At 44.3% G+C, this 18525-nt stretch overlaps 1 protein-coding gene across 1 annotated transcript; it reads left to right on the top strand.

The window, feature by feature from the left end:
* Positions 1-12859: 12859 nt before the first annotated feature.
* LOC136462584 (putative HVA22-like protein g) lies at positions 12860-18103 on the top strand. Its single transcript, XM_066461670.1, has 7 exons — positions 12860-13062; positions 13941-13980; positions 14093-14191; positions 14274-14330; positions 14439-14502; positions 14581-14790; positions 17309-18103. The coding sequence occupies exons 2-7, from the start codon at positions 13949-13951 to the stop codon at positions 17696-17698; spliced, it is 852 nt and encodes a 283-aa protein (XP_066317767.1). The 5' UTR covers positions 12860-13062; positions 13941-13948; the 3' UTR covers positions 17699-18103.
* Positions 18104-18525: the final 422 nt, after the last annotated feature.

The raw sequence follows: 18525 nt of genomic DNA, 5'->3' as shown, positions 1-18525 counted from the left end.
CTATGGAAGCAGGAGGAAGGGAAGGGGAGAGGGTGAGTGAGTGAGTGGTAAATGCGAGGTGAGGACAGGGAGGAGCAGCAGCGGCAGGCAGGCGGCTGCACGGCCTGAGAGCAGGGGAGGGGAGGGGAGGGGAGGAGCAGGAGCTGCTGGCTGCTGCTGCGGTGCGACGTGGCCCGCCCTTTTTGTTGGCCGCTCCGCTTGGCGTGGGCGCAAAAGCAAAGCTGCGGCCCTTTGCACTTGCCTTCCTCTCTCCACTAGACGCTAGAGAGACGAGAGAAGTAGATACATAGCATAAATATCTGAGTCACACTTATTTAATAATAATAAAATTTATATAAGAAATGACCATACTTAGACCCGAGTCACACTTATTTAATAATAATAAAATTTATATAAGAAATGACCATACTTAGACCCGTTTGGCAGGGCTTCACTTCACTAGTGAAGCCATTTTTTTTTAGCTTCAGCTCCACGAACAGTTCCACCGGTGGAGCTGAAGCGGTTTTGATAAATCGTTTAGCAAAATAGCTTATCTGTGAGAGCATGTTTTTAGAGGCCCGGAGGAGCAGCCGGGAGAAGCCACTTTTTTTTTGTTCCATCCCATCCAAAATCACTATGAGAGTATGTTTTTAGGAGCTTCACAAGTGAAGCTATTTTACTTTACCCCGTTTGGTAGAAAATAGCTCCAAACGGCTCCTGAAGCCGGTGAAGAAGCCCTGCCAAATAGGACCTTAATTAAGTATCTTTAGGTTCATTACAAGATATATTTTTTTATAGAATATCTCTCTATCTCGAAATAAATGCATATCTCCTTTTTTAGAAGTCAAACTTTTAAATTTGGCTAGTGATACGAAAAATAGTATCAACATTTATATCTCTAAATAAATTATTATGAAAGTATACCCCATCTAACGATACTTATTATACATCATAATATTAATATATTAACTTTTAAAAAAAATTAATTCCTCAAAAAAAACGAGATGTTCATTTACTTTGAAATGGATAGAGTATATTTTATCCTATAATATTACTTAGTTAAATTTTGGAGAGCTTGACTAGCGATAGAGCTAGAATTACGCCTTTTCCTAGACTAGATATGATTGTTGGTGCAGGACTGGCAAGCGGATGGTGATTGGTGCGTGGTGATCTGCTGATCGATGCTGCCGCTTTTTATCTGTCGTGAACATCCCCTTTCCTCCTTGTTTGTTTGTTGCCCCTGAATGGCGATCAATAATAATTGCTGCAACGAGTTCATTTAAACGACCAAGAAGATAAGTAGTCGCTATTCGTTTCTCTTATAATCTATTTTTTCTAGTTTATTTTTTAGTTGAAACAATGTTTTTCTCTCACAACAAATTAGTCGGAACAGTATTTCAGTTTGTTTTTTCAGCGAAGCGAACGGAGCCATACAGCCTGTTTGCTTGTTGGTTTCAGTCAGCCAACAGTGTTTTCCTCTCACAATAAACCAGCACCAGCTAGTCTAAACTAGCCTAGAAACCGACCAACGAACAGGCCGATAGTTTGGAAATACAGTGCAAGCGGGCAGTACAGTGCCCAAGTCATGTCTGGCACGGTTCAGAGGCATTGGCGAATCTAGCCGAGAACATCATCAGGCTCAACTCCATTACATGATATAATTTTTCTTAAACTTTAACAGCCTTTTGCTAAAGGATTAATTTTGATAAACCCCTCTAAATTCACCCCTGTTCAGAGCCTCATGTTGCACTTTCAATTGCAAACTCGATTTGGAGAGCTCAGGCTGATCAAAGGAAACCATAGCATGGTTTCTTATGCAAGCAAAAAAAATAATAATTTTGAGAGCTGATTAGGTAGAGGCAGAAAGTTCTTTTTTCATTTTTCTAAAAAAAAACTAGCGACACTTTGTGATAAGCAATGAACGGCACTTGACCTATGTGTGCTTTGCCTTTTTTTTGGCCGAGGAAGCGTGGACACGTCCACATATGACGGTACAAGAGATCGGGCCAGACCAAGCATTTAGAATTCCTGGACTGCTCAACACTCTAGCCCTTTTGGTAGCATTTTTGGGTAGCTCCTCGTGGCCATGAACTAAATAGATCCTCCATCAGTGCTCTGCTTCATCTAAGACGGTCTCCAACAACCGTTATCCAAAATATAAGACCCATTTCACGTTTGCGTAGCGCTATAGACAAAGAGTTCAATACCTATTTTTGGCCTTGAATTCTCCAGTAGAGAGGATACTCAGATTTGGGTTATACCTCTCTTGACACCCAAAATGGGTCTTCCATATAGATACTCTGTTGAAAACTATAAATATTCTGTTGAAGACCCATTTTGGGTTTGGATCTCCTTATAGGTCTTCTGTTGAAGACAGCCTTACATGCCCTTTGGGGCCTGAATCCATTATAGGAGCTAAAAAAAAATAGCTTCATTCGACTTCTCGTTTGTGCATGTGGGTCCTCAAAATGCACTTCCTTTGTGCGAGTGAGGCACAGGGTGGGGGAGGCAGAGGTGGGGAGGGGGGGCAAGGGGGACAAAGACGGAGCTAGCGATGCGGTCGAGGCCAAGGCGCGAGGGGAGGCAGAGGCGGGGAGGGCGTAGAGGGACAGAGAAGGAGCTAGCGACGCAGTCGTAGCCAAGGCGCGGGGGGAGGCAGAGGCGGGGTGGGGCAGGACAAAGACGGTGCTAGCGGCACGGTTGCGGCCAAGGCACGGGAGGCAGCATGAACGAGGAATCGACGTCTGTCCATGCGGTGGTGCGCGAGGGCACGGTGAGGGATGACCGGATAAGAAAGAGATAGAAGGGGGAGAAAGGAGAGAATAGGAGAAAAAAAGTAGATAGAAGGGGGAGAAAGGAGAGAATAGGAGAAAAAAAGTAAAGGAAGAAAAAAAAGGAAATTACATATATTTCATCCTTTTTATCCATTTTAAACGGTTAAAAGGGGTTGTTTTACTTAATACCTTTTCGAACCAGATGAGCTAGAGCAAAAAAAAAAGATGCTCCATCAAAGGAGTTGCTGCCAGAGTCGTTTCTGAAGGAGCCAGAGCCCTATCAAAGACACCCTCCATAGAATCTTGGTAGGCGGCTTTTTTGTAGGGGCATTGCGCAAAGGCAGCAAAGGGCGATGGCCTCACATTTCTAATGAACACCGCTTGAAATATTTGGAAAGAGAGGAATATGAGAATATATTTCCAAAGGGAAGACGAATTCACCGGTACAAAGTTGTTGACAGCCAAAAGTGGCCAAGGCTTAAAAAGGACTTTACGACAATGTTCCTAATGTTAAAACAGTAAGAAGAACGTTTGAAACATCGCATTCGGAGCTTGGAGGGTGAAGAAGAGAGAAACCGGCGCTTGTAGAACTAGTCAGGCTAGTTTTCATGTGAGCTAGCCCGGCCACCTGCATCAGGCACGTGAAAAACCGTCCAGGCCATTTTGGGACCCGGCCAGGCCGGTTTTACTGTCCTATTCCGAATTGATCGGTTTCCAAATCGGTTTTGGATCTATTTTTGATGTGGAAAACTTAGAGATTACAATATGAAGGTGTTTCCTACTGAGATAAGACCACTCTCTCTATATAAACAAGAGGACATGACCTATTGAGGGGTCCAACATCCAATTGACTTTTTTTTACATCGATTACACCTTTGCCATACTTTTCCAATTTCCTGTTGTTCATTGCATCTCCCTGCGAGATCCAGCGGCGTCCTAGGTGGCATTGCCTACTCTAGGACAGCCTTAGACATGCATCTCCCCGACGCGTCTTTCCAGAAGGTGTTTTTGAGTTCTTTGCGGCAAAGAATGGGCTCCAAATCAGCCTAACCGGTCCCTTGATTGGTTCATTGGTCTCGCTGGTTTTGAAGTTGATTGCTGCGTGTAATGGATCCTGTGCGACCTCAGGCGTACTAGCCTTTGCTGGTGTATGATCCAATTCGTCGTCAACAGAAGCGTTTTCCTTGACGAAGAACGAATTGGCGTTACGAAGAGATGCTTCTCATCCATGGATGGATTAATCTTGTTTATCACTTTGAGTTTGTGTGTGCTCCATTCCATTATGTAATAAGACTATGCAACACCTGCCTTGGTCAAGAACGAATTGCCTTGAGTATGAATTTATATTTATATATGCTGTATAGCAGTACGTGCTCTGTGCTCCTGCTATTTTTCGCAATCAAGACAGGCAGGCGATGAATGAATTCCCTGCATCCACTACTCCCCATCTGCTGATCTGCAAAGCAAAGCTCTTTGATCGGCCTAGTTATAGCTCCGATCCAGTGATTTCGGTGACTCAGTCAGTCTCATCTCTGCAAATCTGCAATGGCCAATGGGGATATGTACATGTACCCTCTCTCCTTTCCTTCGTCTGTACCGCGATCTTGCCATTGAAGGCGAACATGCAGTGTTTCCCTCTCCGTGTCATTTCCTCCTCGTGATCGAACGTCTAACGCCCCACTCCACTCGATCAGCTTGCTTCAGAGCAGAACACAGCATGGATCGTACGTACGAGCTGTACTGAGCTCCGGAGTTACTCTTCACGCGTGTGCCGCACAGCACAGCACAGCACATGCATGCATGTATTCTTGCTGCTGTTTGGACTTTATTTGGGGAGTTGGAACTGGAATCCAGGCGATAATGCATTCAGATACTACGTACTAGCTAGCTACTCCTACAATCTTCTATCTGATGAGCTACAAGTGATCGAAATATCGCTTTTCGTAGGTGTGCATCCACGCATGTAATACAGTTAGGAAAGTCAATGAAGAGTGATGGATGTGTTAAGCTAAGCATGCTAGCTACCGGCCGGTTGTACAAAAGGGAACGAGTCTAGTCAGAAGGATCGGACGTCAAGCAGGACGACCTGCCTGTTGGCTAGCTGATGATGATGGTGATGCACAAGCACAGTCAGTGACGGTTGCTTTCTCAGTGGCCATGGCCCCGGCGGCGTCAGTCTCAGTGATGGACGACACATTCATTCTTCTTTGCTTGGGCAGTTGTGCTTCTTTCATCCACGCATTGGGTGGTAGTAGCATAGAGCATTCCTTATGTTGTAGGAAAGGCAAAACATATATTTACACGATTTTAATCCTATGCATATATCTATATATGAAAAATATTCAATTTACAGTTGTGTTAAAGCTCTCTTTGATAGGGCTTCACAGGAGGCTTCAGCTGTGGCTTCTCTAATTTTTCAGGTGAAGTCTGGCCAATCACTATCTTAAAAAATGGCTCCCGCAAGAGAAGCTGCAGAGGGGAGAAGCTGTTTCTTTACTAGATGGGTAAAAGCCACCTAAACGTGGCTTCTCCGACTTCTTAGTGTTAATTTGATCTCCACCAATTGGCCTCCCTTAGATTCGCGTCCTGATTGGGGACGTCTAACTGCTCCTTGGTTGGTGGGCCCCCGTCGCACAGCATCATAAAAGGGAGGTGGGGGCCGAGGCACAAGGTACGAGGTTGACCTGAGCCGCCGCAACCCGCCTACAGAGAAACCCTAACCCGATATAGAGGGAGCAGTGCTGCCAGCGACGAGAAGACCCACTGCCTCGTCGTCGTCGAGATAGCACCGCCTCAGCACCACCGCCTTCACCATTTCGGACTTCACAGCATCACCGATATCGCTATGGACGGCTCCAGCTCCACCGCCAAACCCTCCGATGACCAGTGACGTCTCACCTCTCTCCTTTCCCTCCCTGTCTTTCTAGTTCTACATGTACTAGGATGCACTACATATTTTATCCCGAATAGAATAATTTTACCGGCTAGATCTATGCTCCTAATGATCCTATATGATTAACAATGGTATCAGAGCCCGATTTAAGTATAGATCTAGTCTTTGGGGGTAGAAAGCAAGAAGCTTTTAGAAGGAAGTGATTCGAATGAACCCTAGGAATCTCCATGAATACGTAATACCCTAACCCTAACCGACAAGAGGACGGTGTGAAGAGAGGGACCTACCTGGACCTCGCCGCTGTCGCCACCGCCACCACGCGGGATGTTCACCGAGATCTCGCCGCGCCGTCACGCGGTCTCCGATGTGCGGGCTTGGGGCTTAGGGCATCGCCACAAGGCCGCTCAACGGCAGCGCGCTCAGCCATGGGCGAACGCGTGCGCCGACGAGGGGCCCCACAGCGGCGTTGTACCTTTTCTTCTTCTCCGGCCGCCATGCGAGCCGCTGCTGCTCTTCTCTCTCGCTTTCTTGGCTGCGACACTAAGGGATGAGAAAGATGGGGAAGGGGAAGAGTGAGTTAGGGTTTCACGGGAGCAGCTGAGGTCGTCGTTTTTGATCTGGTGACACGCGCGGACGGTCGGCGGATCTGATCCGACGGCTGGAATGTCATCGGGCCGAAATGAACCCACGTCGGATTGCAGATTCCCGGCCCAGGCCCAGGTTGCGGCCTGGGCCCGGGGGGAGGGGGAGAGCGACGTGCGCCGCTGGGCCGCGCGCTACTATGCTTGCTGGGCTGCGCAGTGCTTCTGCATGCGAGCCAAATGAACAGTTTCAAATGGTTTAGGTTTTTTATTTATTTTCAGAAGTAGTTTTTTGACAATTTTGCTATGTTTGAGGTACAATCTCTGTCAAAATTTAAACCAACGGGATAATTTTTTCAAAGAGTAGATGAGTAAAGTAAAATGCTTCTGAAAAGTAGATAAAGAATTTTTCATGTTTTCGCTGCAAAGTTTAATGTTTATTATCTTTCAATTAAATTCGGACCAACGGAAGAATTTAATTTGAAGAGCAGTTATATTTAGTAAATTATTATCATATTGATCCTCTAATTAAATTGGAACCAACAGAAAATTTTAATTAGAGGAGTAGTCTATTTTTTATTTAAGTAAGATTATGGTATTATCATTTTCTGACCAACATTGATGATGACAATATTATAACGAATTTAAGTTTGAAGTTTAAATCTCTGGAAAATTTTACACCAACGTGGTGAATTTTTCAGAGAGTTGATAAGGACCAAGAAATGCTCCTGAACTAAAAGAATGTATTTCATTATTAAGTTTCCGCTGCAATGATGTTGATTATCTTCTAATTAAATTTGAACCAACGGAAGAATTTAATTTTGAAGAGTAGTTATATGAATTTCAAGTTAATTTATGAGTTTTATACATTAATTATATTTTCTGCCCAACGGTGATGTAGAATTGATGTAGAAGCATGTTGTATATTTTATTTTAACTGACAAGATCACTCGACTACATGTCAATGGGCTGTAGTGCTGGGGTATGTGAATGAAAAGGCTTGAGTCAAGCCAGTTTAGGACAATTTTTGTTAGTTTACTAATTTTCTAATTAAATTAGAACCAACGGGAAGATTTAATTGGAAAATAAAGTATAAGTGAATGTTTTAGTCGTCGTGACTAAGTTTTTCGTATAGATGTATCCTGCATGGGGAGAAGTTTTGGCATAGTAATTATGCTAGTCCATCCAGTATGGCGGGAGAAGTTTTGTGATGACTCATATATTTTTATATCCCGCATAGCGAGAGAAGTTTGGGTAGCTCTTATGCTATCCTAGTATCGACCATGGCACAATAGAAATACATCGTCATGGTCAATACTAACCAAAGGATAAGAAAAAGATGCAAGCGTGACTTGCAAAAGTACTGCTAATGAAAGACCTCACTGAGTTCTTAAAGTGAATTAAGGAAAATATACTCCTAAACGGATCAAGAAATAACTTTGTTTATATGACACAATCATATGAATGAAGTAAGTTATAAGTGTCTCCTCGTTTATAGGCTTTCTGAATAGTTATTAAAATTATGGCAGTAAAGTTTATGCCATATTTTGAGGGGCGAATATTAAGATCAATTAAGAATGATACTCTTCATTAAGAGTGAGATAAGATCAATTAAGAATGATACTTTTCATTAAGAGTGAGATAAAGACCATTAGAGGAGTACAACGGTTACAACAATGATACCCCTAAGTAGAGAAATAGCTAAATTCCTGGACCTTTTAAAGTTCCGACAGGAAAATAGCGTAGTCAGTTTCAAAGATGTTAAGGTGGTGCTTAAAGCACCATATGAGAGTTTAACTGATTAAATCCAAAATAAGGTATTTAAAGATACACTATCTTTAGAAAATATGGAAAGATCTGGGGGAGCATGGTATGTAGAGGTATGAAGAGACCTAAGACTTAAAAAAAAGCAGGACTACATGCCCACTTCAGTGATTCAAAAACAATGAATCTCTCAATACCTGTTGATGTTGTATGACTCATACAACACTTGTTGTTAGCTTTTCGAAGAAGATAAATAATGCAAACAAGGATCATGTCATACAGGAGCCTATAGAACCAATTACCTTTTGGCAATGAAGAGCAACAACAGCCCCATATGAAAGTGCCAGTAGATTAGGCCCCAGAAGGTCTCAAAGAATTAGTAAACCAGTTTTTCTAATGACTATGAAGCCTATGTTAGTAAAGAAATTCAAATGGAGGGTGATTCCACCTCATTTAAAGAAGCCATGAGAAGCGTTTACTTGTTTAAATAGCAAGAATCTATAGAAGTTGAAATGAATTAGGTGAATACCAATGATGTTTGGGACTTAGAAGTAATTCCCAATAGAGCCAAAACAGTAGGCTGTTAATGAGTCTACAAGACAAAATATGACTCTAAAGAGAATGTAGAAAGATATAAAGTTTAAATGAATTCGATGAGTACCAACAATATTTGGGACTTAGAAGTAATTCCTAATGGAGCCAAAACAGTAGGCTGTTAATGGGTATACAAGATAAAATGTGACTCCAAAGGGAATGTAGAAAGATATAAAGCACGACTAGTGGCAATATGCTTTAAGCAAAGAGAATGAATAGATTACAATGAGAGTTTTCTCTCCAGTCTTATGTAAGGATTCTTTTAGAATCATAATGGTGTTAATGGCTCATTACGATTTAGAGTTACATCAGATGGATGTAAAGATGGCATTCCTCAACGGGGATTTATATGAAAACGATTACATAGCACAACCCAAAAGGTTTTGTCGTGGAAGAAAAGAACATATGGATGCCGTCTGTAGAAATCCATTTATGGGTTAAATGTAAGTCTCTAGACAATAGTATTCGAAGTTGATGAAAACAATGAGAATTTGGGTTTTAAAGAAAATGAGAAGGACAATAGCGTTTATGCGAAGTTCAAGAATGAAAAATTTATTTTCCAAATCCTGTGAAGATGACATTCTACTCACTAGTAGTGATGTTAATCTATCATTGGAGAAGAAGTTTTGTCCTCAAGTTTCAATGTGAATGATCTTGGTTCTAGGAATTGAAATTCACCGAGATAGAAGAAAATGGGGTATTAGGACTATCGCAAAGACATACTTAGAAAAGATTCTAAAAAAGTAAAGTATGCATGCGAGTAAACTTACGCCTGCTCCTATAGTCAAGGGTAATAGATAAGGAAACTTTCAGTATTCCAGGAACCGATATGAGATCGATCAAATGAATATGGTTTCATATGCTTCAGCTGTTGGAAGCATGATGAGTGTACAAGTACAAGTAATAACTTACCCTGACGTAGTTTATGTATCCGAAATATTTTGGCAAAAGTCCAGTTCAGATATAAATTACTGGAATAGAGTTAAGAATGTCTTACAATTATGCAAAGTATCATAGGCCTCATGCTGAGTAAGAAAGAACAAGTACTCTCAAATAGTTGAGGGTACAAAAGTTAAGTCTTGGCGAGATGTGTAGTGAAATCCACAGCAGTTGCTAACACTCGTAGTTGGAGTATTATTGTGGAAAAGCTCTAAAGAAACAGTTATGGTGTCATCAGTGATGCATACCATAGTATAGCTTGACATGAGGCTTAAGGAATAGGCAAAAAGAGGTTAAGGAAATTTGTACCCGGATTTAACAATGATAGACAACAGCAATAACCATTTAAAGTAAGTTAACTCCTAAGACAACAGGTCAAGTGTGCTGCCAAACACATTGACATTAAGTTATATGTTGTAAAGGAGAAAAATCTAGAATCATTTTGAAAGCATTGAGTACATAAGTACCGAGTAAGTACTTACGAATCTGCTTACCAAAGGCTAATCACCCAGTGCGTTCAGAGAACACACAATCGACATGGGTTTATGGGAAAGCCTATGATTTCTGGATACTAAGGACCTAGTTGAGTATCTGTTTCAAAACAAAGAGGTGCGTTATAGTTGTTTAATCTAATGGCAATAGACCGTGATAATGAGGCACGCTCTATGCACTAATCTATGATGGAATGAAAACAAGATAAAGTAAGTAAGTTAAGTTTAAGAAATAAGGTGAGATCAAGGGGGAGAATGTTAGTTTGATCTCCACCAATTGGTCCAACGGCCAATTAGGCCCTTGGATCCGCGCCCTGATCGGGGGCGCCCAACCGCTCCATGGTTGGTGGGCCCCCGTTGTACAGCACCATAAAAGGGAGGTGGGGGCCAGGGCACAAGGTACGAGGTTGACCTAAGCCATCGCAACCCGTCTACAGAGAAACCTTAACTTGATCTAGAGGGAGCGGTGCTGCCAGCGACGGGAAGACCCACTGCCTTGTCGTGGCCGAGATAGCACCGCCTCACCACCACCGCCTTCTCCATTTCGGACTTCACAGCATCACCGACATCGCTATGGACGGCTCCAGCTCCATCGCCAAACCCTCCGATGACCGGTGACGTCTCACCTCTCTCCCTTCCGTCTCTGTCTCTCTAGTTCTACATGTACTAGGATGCACTACATCTTTTATCCTTAATAGAACCATTCTACCGGCTAGATCTATGCTCCTAATGATCCTATATGATTAACACTTAGGTGAAGCCATTTGCAAATAAGCCAGCCAAACAAGACCTAAATATACATTCCAACATCTTTAATATGGCACCTGCTCATATCCCATCCTACTTATGAGTGTCAGAGATATTGTGGGCTCTCTTCAGCGTCACAAATTTTTAGTTTTAGTAGTTTACCTCCCTGTGCACCTCTTGGACCCGATCACATTATCCCACTCGAGCTCCCTCCACCACCACCGGCCCTAGATCTACCAAACTTCAGGGCTTGGGCTTCCTGCCCAAGCTTCGTCCTCCTGTCACCCCACCACAACGTCATCCCCGCTCGAGCACGACCTCTCTCTCCCTCGACTACATCCTACTAGAGCTTGATCGAAGAAGGGAGCGAGTGATGGTGCGACGAGCGAGGAGGAGTGACCATAGAGGTCACACTTGCGGTCATCGTCGGAGAAGGGGGAGAGGGATGAAGAGGAAGTAGTGGTGACAGAGCTTGGGAGGTGATGCCCGGGAGGTGGCCGGGGTTAGGGTGAGGGAGAGAGACATAATAAGGAGTGTTTGGTTGCCTAGGCTATCCCTATCTAGGCTCCCACAATGCAATTTAAAAGTATTTGGTAGCCTGGTTAAAGCTCGTCGCCAGGCTCTGGTAGTGCACTAACACCCTCCTATCTAGGCTTAGCAAGAACACGGTGGGCGACCATTTTCACGAAGCCAAGCTTGGCTAGCGCTCGCAGGTCGTCTCTCACCTCCTTGTCCATCGCTCCTCCGCGAGGACCATCGGGCGACTTCCTTGACGCGAGCACTACCAGCCGCCGGCCTCCCCGCGAGCCGCTGTTGGCCACCGCACAAGCACCACAGCCATATCGTGCGGGATTGGCCGACCCCGCGCGAGCTCCGCCTGGCCCTTGCGTGCGCTCCCATGGCCTCCTCCCTTCACGGCTCCACCACCACTGCGCCTCCACCACCCGCAAATCACGCAGGGACGACGAGGAGCTTGAGGTTCGGGGGCGCCTCCGTGGTGCGCTTCTATAGTCATGGGCCTGGATCCAACCCCATAGCACCGGTCGCAAGGCGCGGCTCTACCCCCACCGGCCATTGATGCAAGCTTGACGTGCGCTACAGATGATGCTCACCGAGTGTTCGATAGAATGTGTGATAGGGGTAAACTTACCATGTCAAAGATGAGTTGATTCTATGTATGCCAAACCAGACACCAAACACACTGATTCTAATACAGTCTTACACAATCCATGCAACCAAACAAAGTACATCTTGTATAACACTAGCTAGACTTTGACTGCCATGGCTTAGAAAATTAGCCAAGCTAGGATAGCCTAGGCAACCAAACACATCCATAGAGTGATGTGGAAGGGAAGATAAAAGAATAAAAAAAATTATATCAATGACCGGCGGGCCATATGCATATAAGAAAAGTAGAGTTCCTTTTTTGAAGCTAGCACTATAGTTAATCAGAAAAAGAGAAAAAGAAAATATTGTTTTGTCCTCTAACATAGTATTGCATCCGACAATTCATTATTACAGACCCAACCTTCATGTGATTAAAGACTCACAAAAACAAAATAAGGGTTCGAGAATTGAGATGAAACCAAACTCACTGATGTACTAAGCACTAAGTCTCTTAGAAGACCGCCACCAATTCTTTGGGAAGATCTCTGTTGCCGCAATCTCTAACAAATAACAAGCCGCCTTCGTTTTTGGTTTGTTATGTTCCCTATGATTGTTGAGCTATAGTTAAGCGCAAAAAACAGGGACACCTAATAAAAGTAAAAAAATATGGGGGCTATTGCTTTTTTTTTGGGAGGGATATTGCTTTTTTATATAAAATCGGAAATGATCTTTTTTTTAGGGGAAAATCGGAAATGATCTTCCAGCGTTTTCTTCGACCTCTGGGCCTAGTTTTCTCGCCCCGGACCAAGCCCAGGCCCGGCATCATCACTCCACTCGACGCCTTCCAGGCTCATCGTGCCTCTCGGCCCGCGGCCACGTCGAGATTTGTGGCGGCCCAGCCCAACGACGATCCAGCCGTTGCTCCGTCCGACGTGGACCGGCGGCGCCTTTGCAACCCGAAGCAAGGCAAGGCAACAGCGGACAGAGATGCTTCCCCTCCCCGCGTCGGCTTGGTCTCTCGGCCCGCCTCCTTCCCGAGCACGCACGCCGCCTCCCCTCCTCCAGTTCTTCCCCCTCGGTTCCTCCGTCTTCCTCGTCCGCTCCTGGGTTGACGTGGAGCGCGGGGGGTTCCATTCCACCCCACCCCTATCCGGACCCCCGCGCCGCCGGCGCGTCGGTTCCTTCGTCTCCCGGTAAGGAACCCTATCCTGCTACTACTGGTTGCTCGGACGGATTCCCTTCTCCTCCTCCCTCCTCTAGCTGCTTATTATAAACGAGTTTCAGTTGCTGCGAATGCGGGCAACCAATTCGAATGCGTCCTCCTCCGGTCGCGCGGATTTCTCCTCTTCGCTGGTACGCCGCTAAGCTTATCTAGCCCGTCTATCCGTCCGTGCGTCCTTGCTGCCCGTCATCGTGCGGCCGTCGGCAGCTGCTGTTTCAGCGCGCGCGAGATCGGTTCGGTTGACCCGGTAGGATAGGATAGGATGGGACGCAAACGCAACTGGATGGTCTTCGACGGTTCTACCCTGCCTCTAGGCTAGCCGCGGCCAGCGCTACTGCGAGGGATTGGGATTCGTGTTTACTGCTGGGTTCCCACCATGCCCCACCTCGCCGAAATCCCCTGTACCTGCCCTTTGTCGCTACTGTTGCGATGAATCCGTCTGTACCTGCTGAAGGACATCTCTAAAGTATGTATGGATGGTTTGTTTTGAGGGCTGTTTGGGTGACACATGATTGCCTGATGGTTTGATTTTGAGGGCTGTTTGGGTGACACCCTGGCCTGGAGGTCTTGCCCAGGCAGCAAATCCTGTCCACAGGCGTTGGAAATCCGACGCCTGAGATCGCTGCCTGGTGCGGCAACTCTGCCTGGGCACCAATCCAAACACGACAGGCACGGTGCTCGCAGTGCTGAGTGGGTAGAGGCTTAATATGGAGTGTCGGTTGCTAGTGTATTGGCTGCATTCAGTTTATCTGGGGGGATTTTGTGATTCGAAATGGCGTTATCTCTGCTATCCTTGTTCACTGCTGCTATTTTTATCTGTTTGTGTAACGGACGTTTAATGCGGTGCAGGGCTCAAGATGATTGGTTCATTCATTACCGGAGTGCTAACGTAAGTAATGACACCGACCGTTTCTTTTCTTTTCCATTCTTTGCTACGGAGCATTGTTGTTAGGTCATCAGACCTGTCATCTGTTCGATCTGTGTTTTCCTGTCTCGCCCAGGCTTGTTCTCGGATACGCGTACCCAGCCTACGACTGCTACAAGACGGTGGAGCTGAACAGGCCTGAGGTCGAGCAGCTGCGGTTCTGGTGTCAGTACTGGTTCGTAAGGGCGCCCCTTCTGTTTTGATGCAGACTTTGCATATGCGGTTCGCTTCATGTTGTAGGGTCGTGGCTTTTGCAGGATTTTACTCGCGTTTCTCACCGTACTGGAGAGAGTTGGGGAAAGTTTTGTATCATGGTAATGCCGTCCCATGCTACTTTTGGAGTTGCTATTTTTAGTAACCTTTGGTGGTTGGAATTGGGGATAGTGATTTACCTTGTTGCTGATTGTTCTGTTCTTACACAGGTTGCCAATGTACAGTGAAGCAAAGCTGGCATTTATCGTGTACTTGTGGTATCCAAAGACACGGGTATAGTATTCTGTTTTCTTTAATTTGTTAGCTTATATACTTCTCTCGTGGTTTGTTTGTAACAACGGGTTATTTCAGGGGACTGCCTATGTATATGAGTCATTCTTCAAGCCATACATTGCAAAACATGAAACTGAGATTGATCGGAATCTGCTTGAGTTGAGGACAAGAGCTGGTGACATGGCAGTTCTTTACTTCCAGAGGGTTGTAAACTATGCTCAGACAAGGTCCGATGAAATTTTGCAGTATATTGCCTCACAGTCACAGACTCAAAGATCTCGCCCTCAGGTATTGCTTCCTTGCATGCCATTTCTTTCTGCTATTACAGCTGTTTTAGCAAGTGGACATATGTAATTCATGCTGCATAATTAATGTCTGAAACTAAGTATTTCCATAAATATAGTAGTGTTAGGTTTCCTTGAGCTTGTGCTCAGATGTTTATTTCACTATGTCACCTGGACTAACCATTCTCATATATTGAATTTATAAAAAGCCACCTGTATTCATCACCACAAGTTTTTGTTTTTACAACCTGCTCCAGTTATGTTTTTGGGATGCTGGCACATCTAATTGCTGATGCAGAATACAGGAGAGGCATGATGCTGCAGCACCTCTCTCTCTCTCTCTCTCTGCTAGGTAGTGTTTCCACATATTCAATGATAATTGCTTTATTCAAAATTTGAACACGCTGATGTTTTGAAAGCACTAAAATTGACATTCCAGCAAATTGACAGATTCTATACTTGCCAATCATCATGCAAACCTTTTCCCAGAAATTTCTCCACATGTTGTATCAACCATGAGATTTCCTATTTCATCCATGCTCAACTGATTTTTGGAACCAATGCTAATTAGTGCGTACTTAGTTCACTAATCACTACTTTTTGGGTAAACATGTGTTGCAAAGTTAGCTGATCATGTACTATTGAAAGTTTTGACACATGCATACAGTGGCGGATGCAGGATGGGAACAAGGGGGGGGGGGGGGGGGGGGGGCTAAATAATGAAGATTTAGGGCTAGGACTAGAGATTAATGGTGATTTGAGGCTAAGTAACCGTGGTCTAATGAAGAAATCAGGCTCACTAGGGGGGGCTGTAGCCCCGGCAGCCCCCCCTTTGGATCCGCCCCTGCATGCTTATCTCAATGCGGATTTTCCTGTTGTGCTAAGAACTTATGTGCTATTATCTATGAGCCTAAGATTGATTTAGTTGTTTTCATTCTCCTAATGTTAATATAGACGATATTATCATTAATTTCACTGACTAGGCTATTTTTTTTTCTCTCGAACATGGACTAGGCTAAAACTTTATGCAATCAAAGTGGCTAAATTTTTTGAGTTATTGGCCACTGATCTATTAACAGTTTCTGTTGTGGATGATGGCATTTGGTATGGTTTATGGTGTCATTTGCCTGTGATGTTGCGCCGTCTCCCATCTTGTGTCTAATTGCTGCAGCTGCCCAGCCCGTGTAGGAGTGCTAGCCTATATGGCATAGTCGCTTGTCTAGTACCTAGCACATTTTAGAAAAAACTTTGGTTCTGTAGTTCCGTTAAGTTTCCATACTGTTGTACCCCCTATTCTGAAAAATGTGCACCAGGATCATTTGTCCTATCCTGTAGTCTGCTTTACTCAATTTCTTCAGCATGAGGTCTCTCTGGCAGCCATATTGCTGCGTGTTTTTGGTTGCATGGGCATCCTGATAAGTCCAATGGGTTATTGGATATTTGGATTGCATTCTGCAAACTTTAAGAAGAGGATAGCAGACAACCATATTGTTCTTTCCTCAAGAAAAGAACTATTGCTGTGAGGTTATTTAGGAGCCTTCATGCTATCAGGCTTAGCATGTCCAGAAAATGGGCTTTTGAAAGAACCAAAATGAAATAAAATGCTGCTGAATCAAGTCTGTCAGATAGCAATTCTTTATGGGCTTTTCAGAGAACCAAAATGAAATAAAATTCTGCTGAATCAAGTCTGACAGATAGCCAATTCTTTATGGGCTTTTCAAAGAACCAAAATGAAATTAAATGCTGCTGAATCAAGTCTGTCAGATAGCCAATTCTTTATGGGGTTCAGCGCTTCTGTAGTTCTAGCATGAGGTGATGGAAATTTTTTGAGATTAGAGCAGATATGATCAAGAGGTATAGGCTAAACAAGTGGAGTCATATTCATTAAGGTTGTGAGGTGACATGTCAGCTAGCATTTTTTCCTTGATTATAATTAATCCTGTCATGGGAAGTTCTTTTATATCTTCTGTTTTTTTCTGTTATATTGTTTTTTGCTTGATTAATTCTGAGTTGGTTGTATGATCGATGTACCATGAGTAGTTTTTGACCGAATACCATGAGTAATTTTTGACTGAATACCATGAGTCAATTTTTTGAGCCTGTAGTGGTAGGCTGTGAATCTTCTTTAATGTAGATAAAAATGAACGACCAATTCATGCTTTTGTCTGTATTATCGTGCTTCTAGTAGACCTCTACTACTTATTTCATGCATAGTTTAGATCGTTAATTATGAATATTATGAAATATTGTGAATAATAGTGATGTTTTTACCATGCACTGGGGTCAGTGACTTGAGAGGCACATATTATCTCAATTGCATTGTGATATGACTGATATCTGTTTTAGAATTTCACCATGTGATTTTCTGTTCATTCTATTGACAAATCATGTTCCTTTCATGATTGTTGCCGCTGACTGTCAGCTGATGTTAAAGCATGTGGTTATGATTGTTGGTGTCTTTACTGGACTGTGATATTTGCGCAGCATACTGATTTGTCTTCACTGCCTCTTCCTTTCTGCAGGCACAGCAACAGCAGCAGCGGCCACCACCGCCACGGACTCGGCAAGTGAACCCTGCACCTCCACCTGTTCCCGCACCATCCGCGCCTCCGATGCCACCACAGCCTGCCCAAGCCCAAGTTCCTCCCACTCCACCAAGGCCCCCAGTTCCAGTGGCCCCTCCTGGTGCAGTGCCTCCTGCCCAGCCACAGCCAGCACCTGCTCCTGAAGCCGCTGCTACCAAAGGTCCTCAGGACACTGAAGCCATGCAAGTCGACCCACCCCGTCCGTCAGTGAACGGCGCACCGCCACCACTACCACCTGTGGAGACGCTCATCGAGGAGGCGATCCAGCTGACGCGGGGCCGGCTCAGGAGGCGCTTGGCTGGAGGATCTGGACTACCGCTGAATTAGCATCGACCAAGGTTCATATCACGCGAATCGCTCCACACTGGGCTGGTTCTGGTGCTTGACTGACAAAAGCGGCAGATGCTGGGTTGGTTAAACAGAGTTTGGGTTTCCTGGCACGCGGTCTCCAATGTACGAACTGGAACCAGTTTGGTCTTTGATTCACGGCTCAAATTGTGAATAGAATCCCAGAAACAGAAGTGGACGATGTGATGCTAGCCATAGATCAATTCACAGGGTAGCGCTAGGAAATATGATTGGGAACCATCTTCTGCGAAACGCGCAATGTCTGAAGTACGCCTCTTCTGGTTCTTGAAGAACCAAAAAATTACCAATATTCATTAGCATTTAGCAACGATGGTACTACTGGTTAAAGTAGTCTGGAATCCAAATGCCAAGAATAAAAAAGAACAGTGCCTGTATCTGTATGTTTGCATCCCACATCATGGTGTGTGACCCATCGTAGCATGTGATTCGCGTTTTCTCTGTAGCATCCAGTTGGACGGCTTGTACCACCGTATACCTGTCGTATGTTTCTGAATAGGACACCGTGATCCCTTTGGTTACCTTTGCAGCCACGAAAGTGTACCTGTCGTATATTTCTGAATATGACACCGTGATCCCTTTGGTTACCTCTGCAGCCAACGTTGAATTGTCAACAGATCGAGCTGGAATATATTTCTATATCTATTGAGGAAACCAGACCTGGAATATATGAACCTTGGCGATTCTTAATTGGCCCAGATATGTAAATAAACACACATAAGAAAAAAGAAAACATTACAATTTTATGGCACGATAACTAATCAGGATCGCTACAAATATCAAAAAAT

Source organism: Miscanthus floridulus, chromosome 7 (genome assembly GCF_019320115.1).
Source record: "Miscanthus floridulus cultivar M001 chromosome 7, ASM1932011v1, whole genome shotgun sequence".
NCBI lineage: Eukaryota > Viridiplantae > Streptophyta > Magnoliopsida > Poales > Poaceae > Miscanthus > Miscanthus floridulus.
Note: the sequence above shows the minus strand (reverse complement) of the source record. Positions and strands in the feature narration are given on the sequence as shown.

Coding starts and splice junctions, on each gene's coding strand:
- LOC136462584 (XM_066461670.1), top strand. CDS start 13,949: ATGATTGGTTCATTCATTACCGGAGTGCTAAC. Junction 14,192..14,273: donor CGGTTCTGGTGTCAGTACTG/GTTCGTAAGGGC, acceptor TGGCTTTTGCAG/GATTTTACTCGCGTTTCTCA. Junction 14,791..17,308: donor CTCAAAGATCTCGCCCTCAG/GTATTGCTTCCT, acceptor TCCTTTCTGCAG/GCACAGCAACAGCAGCAGCG.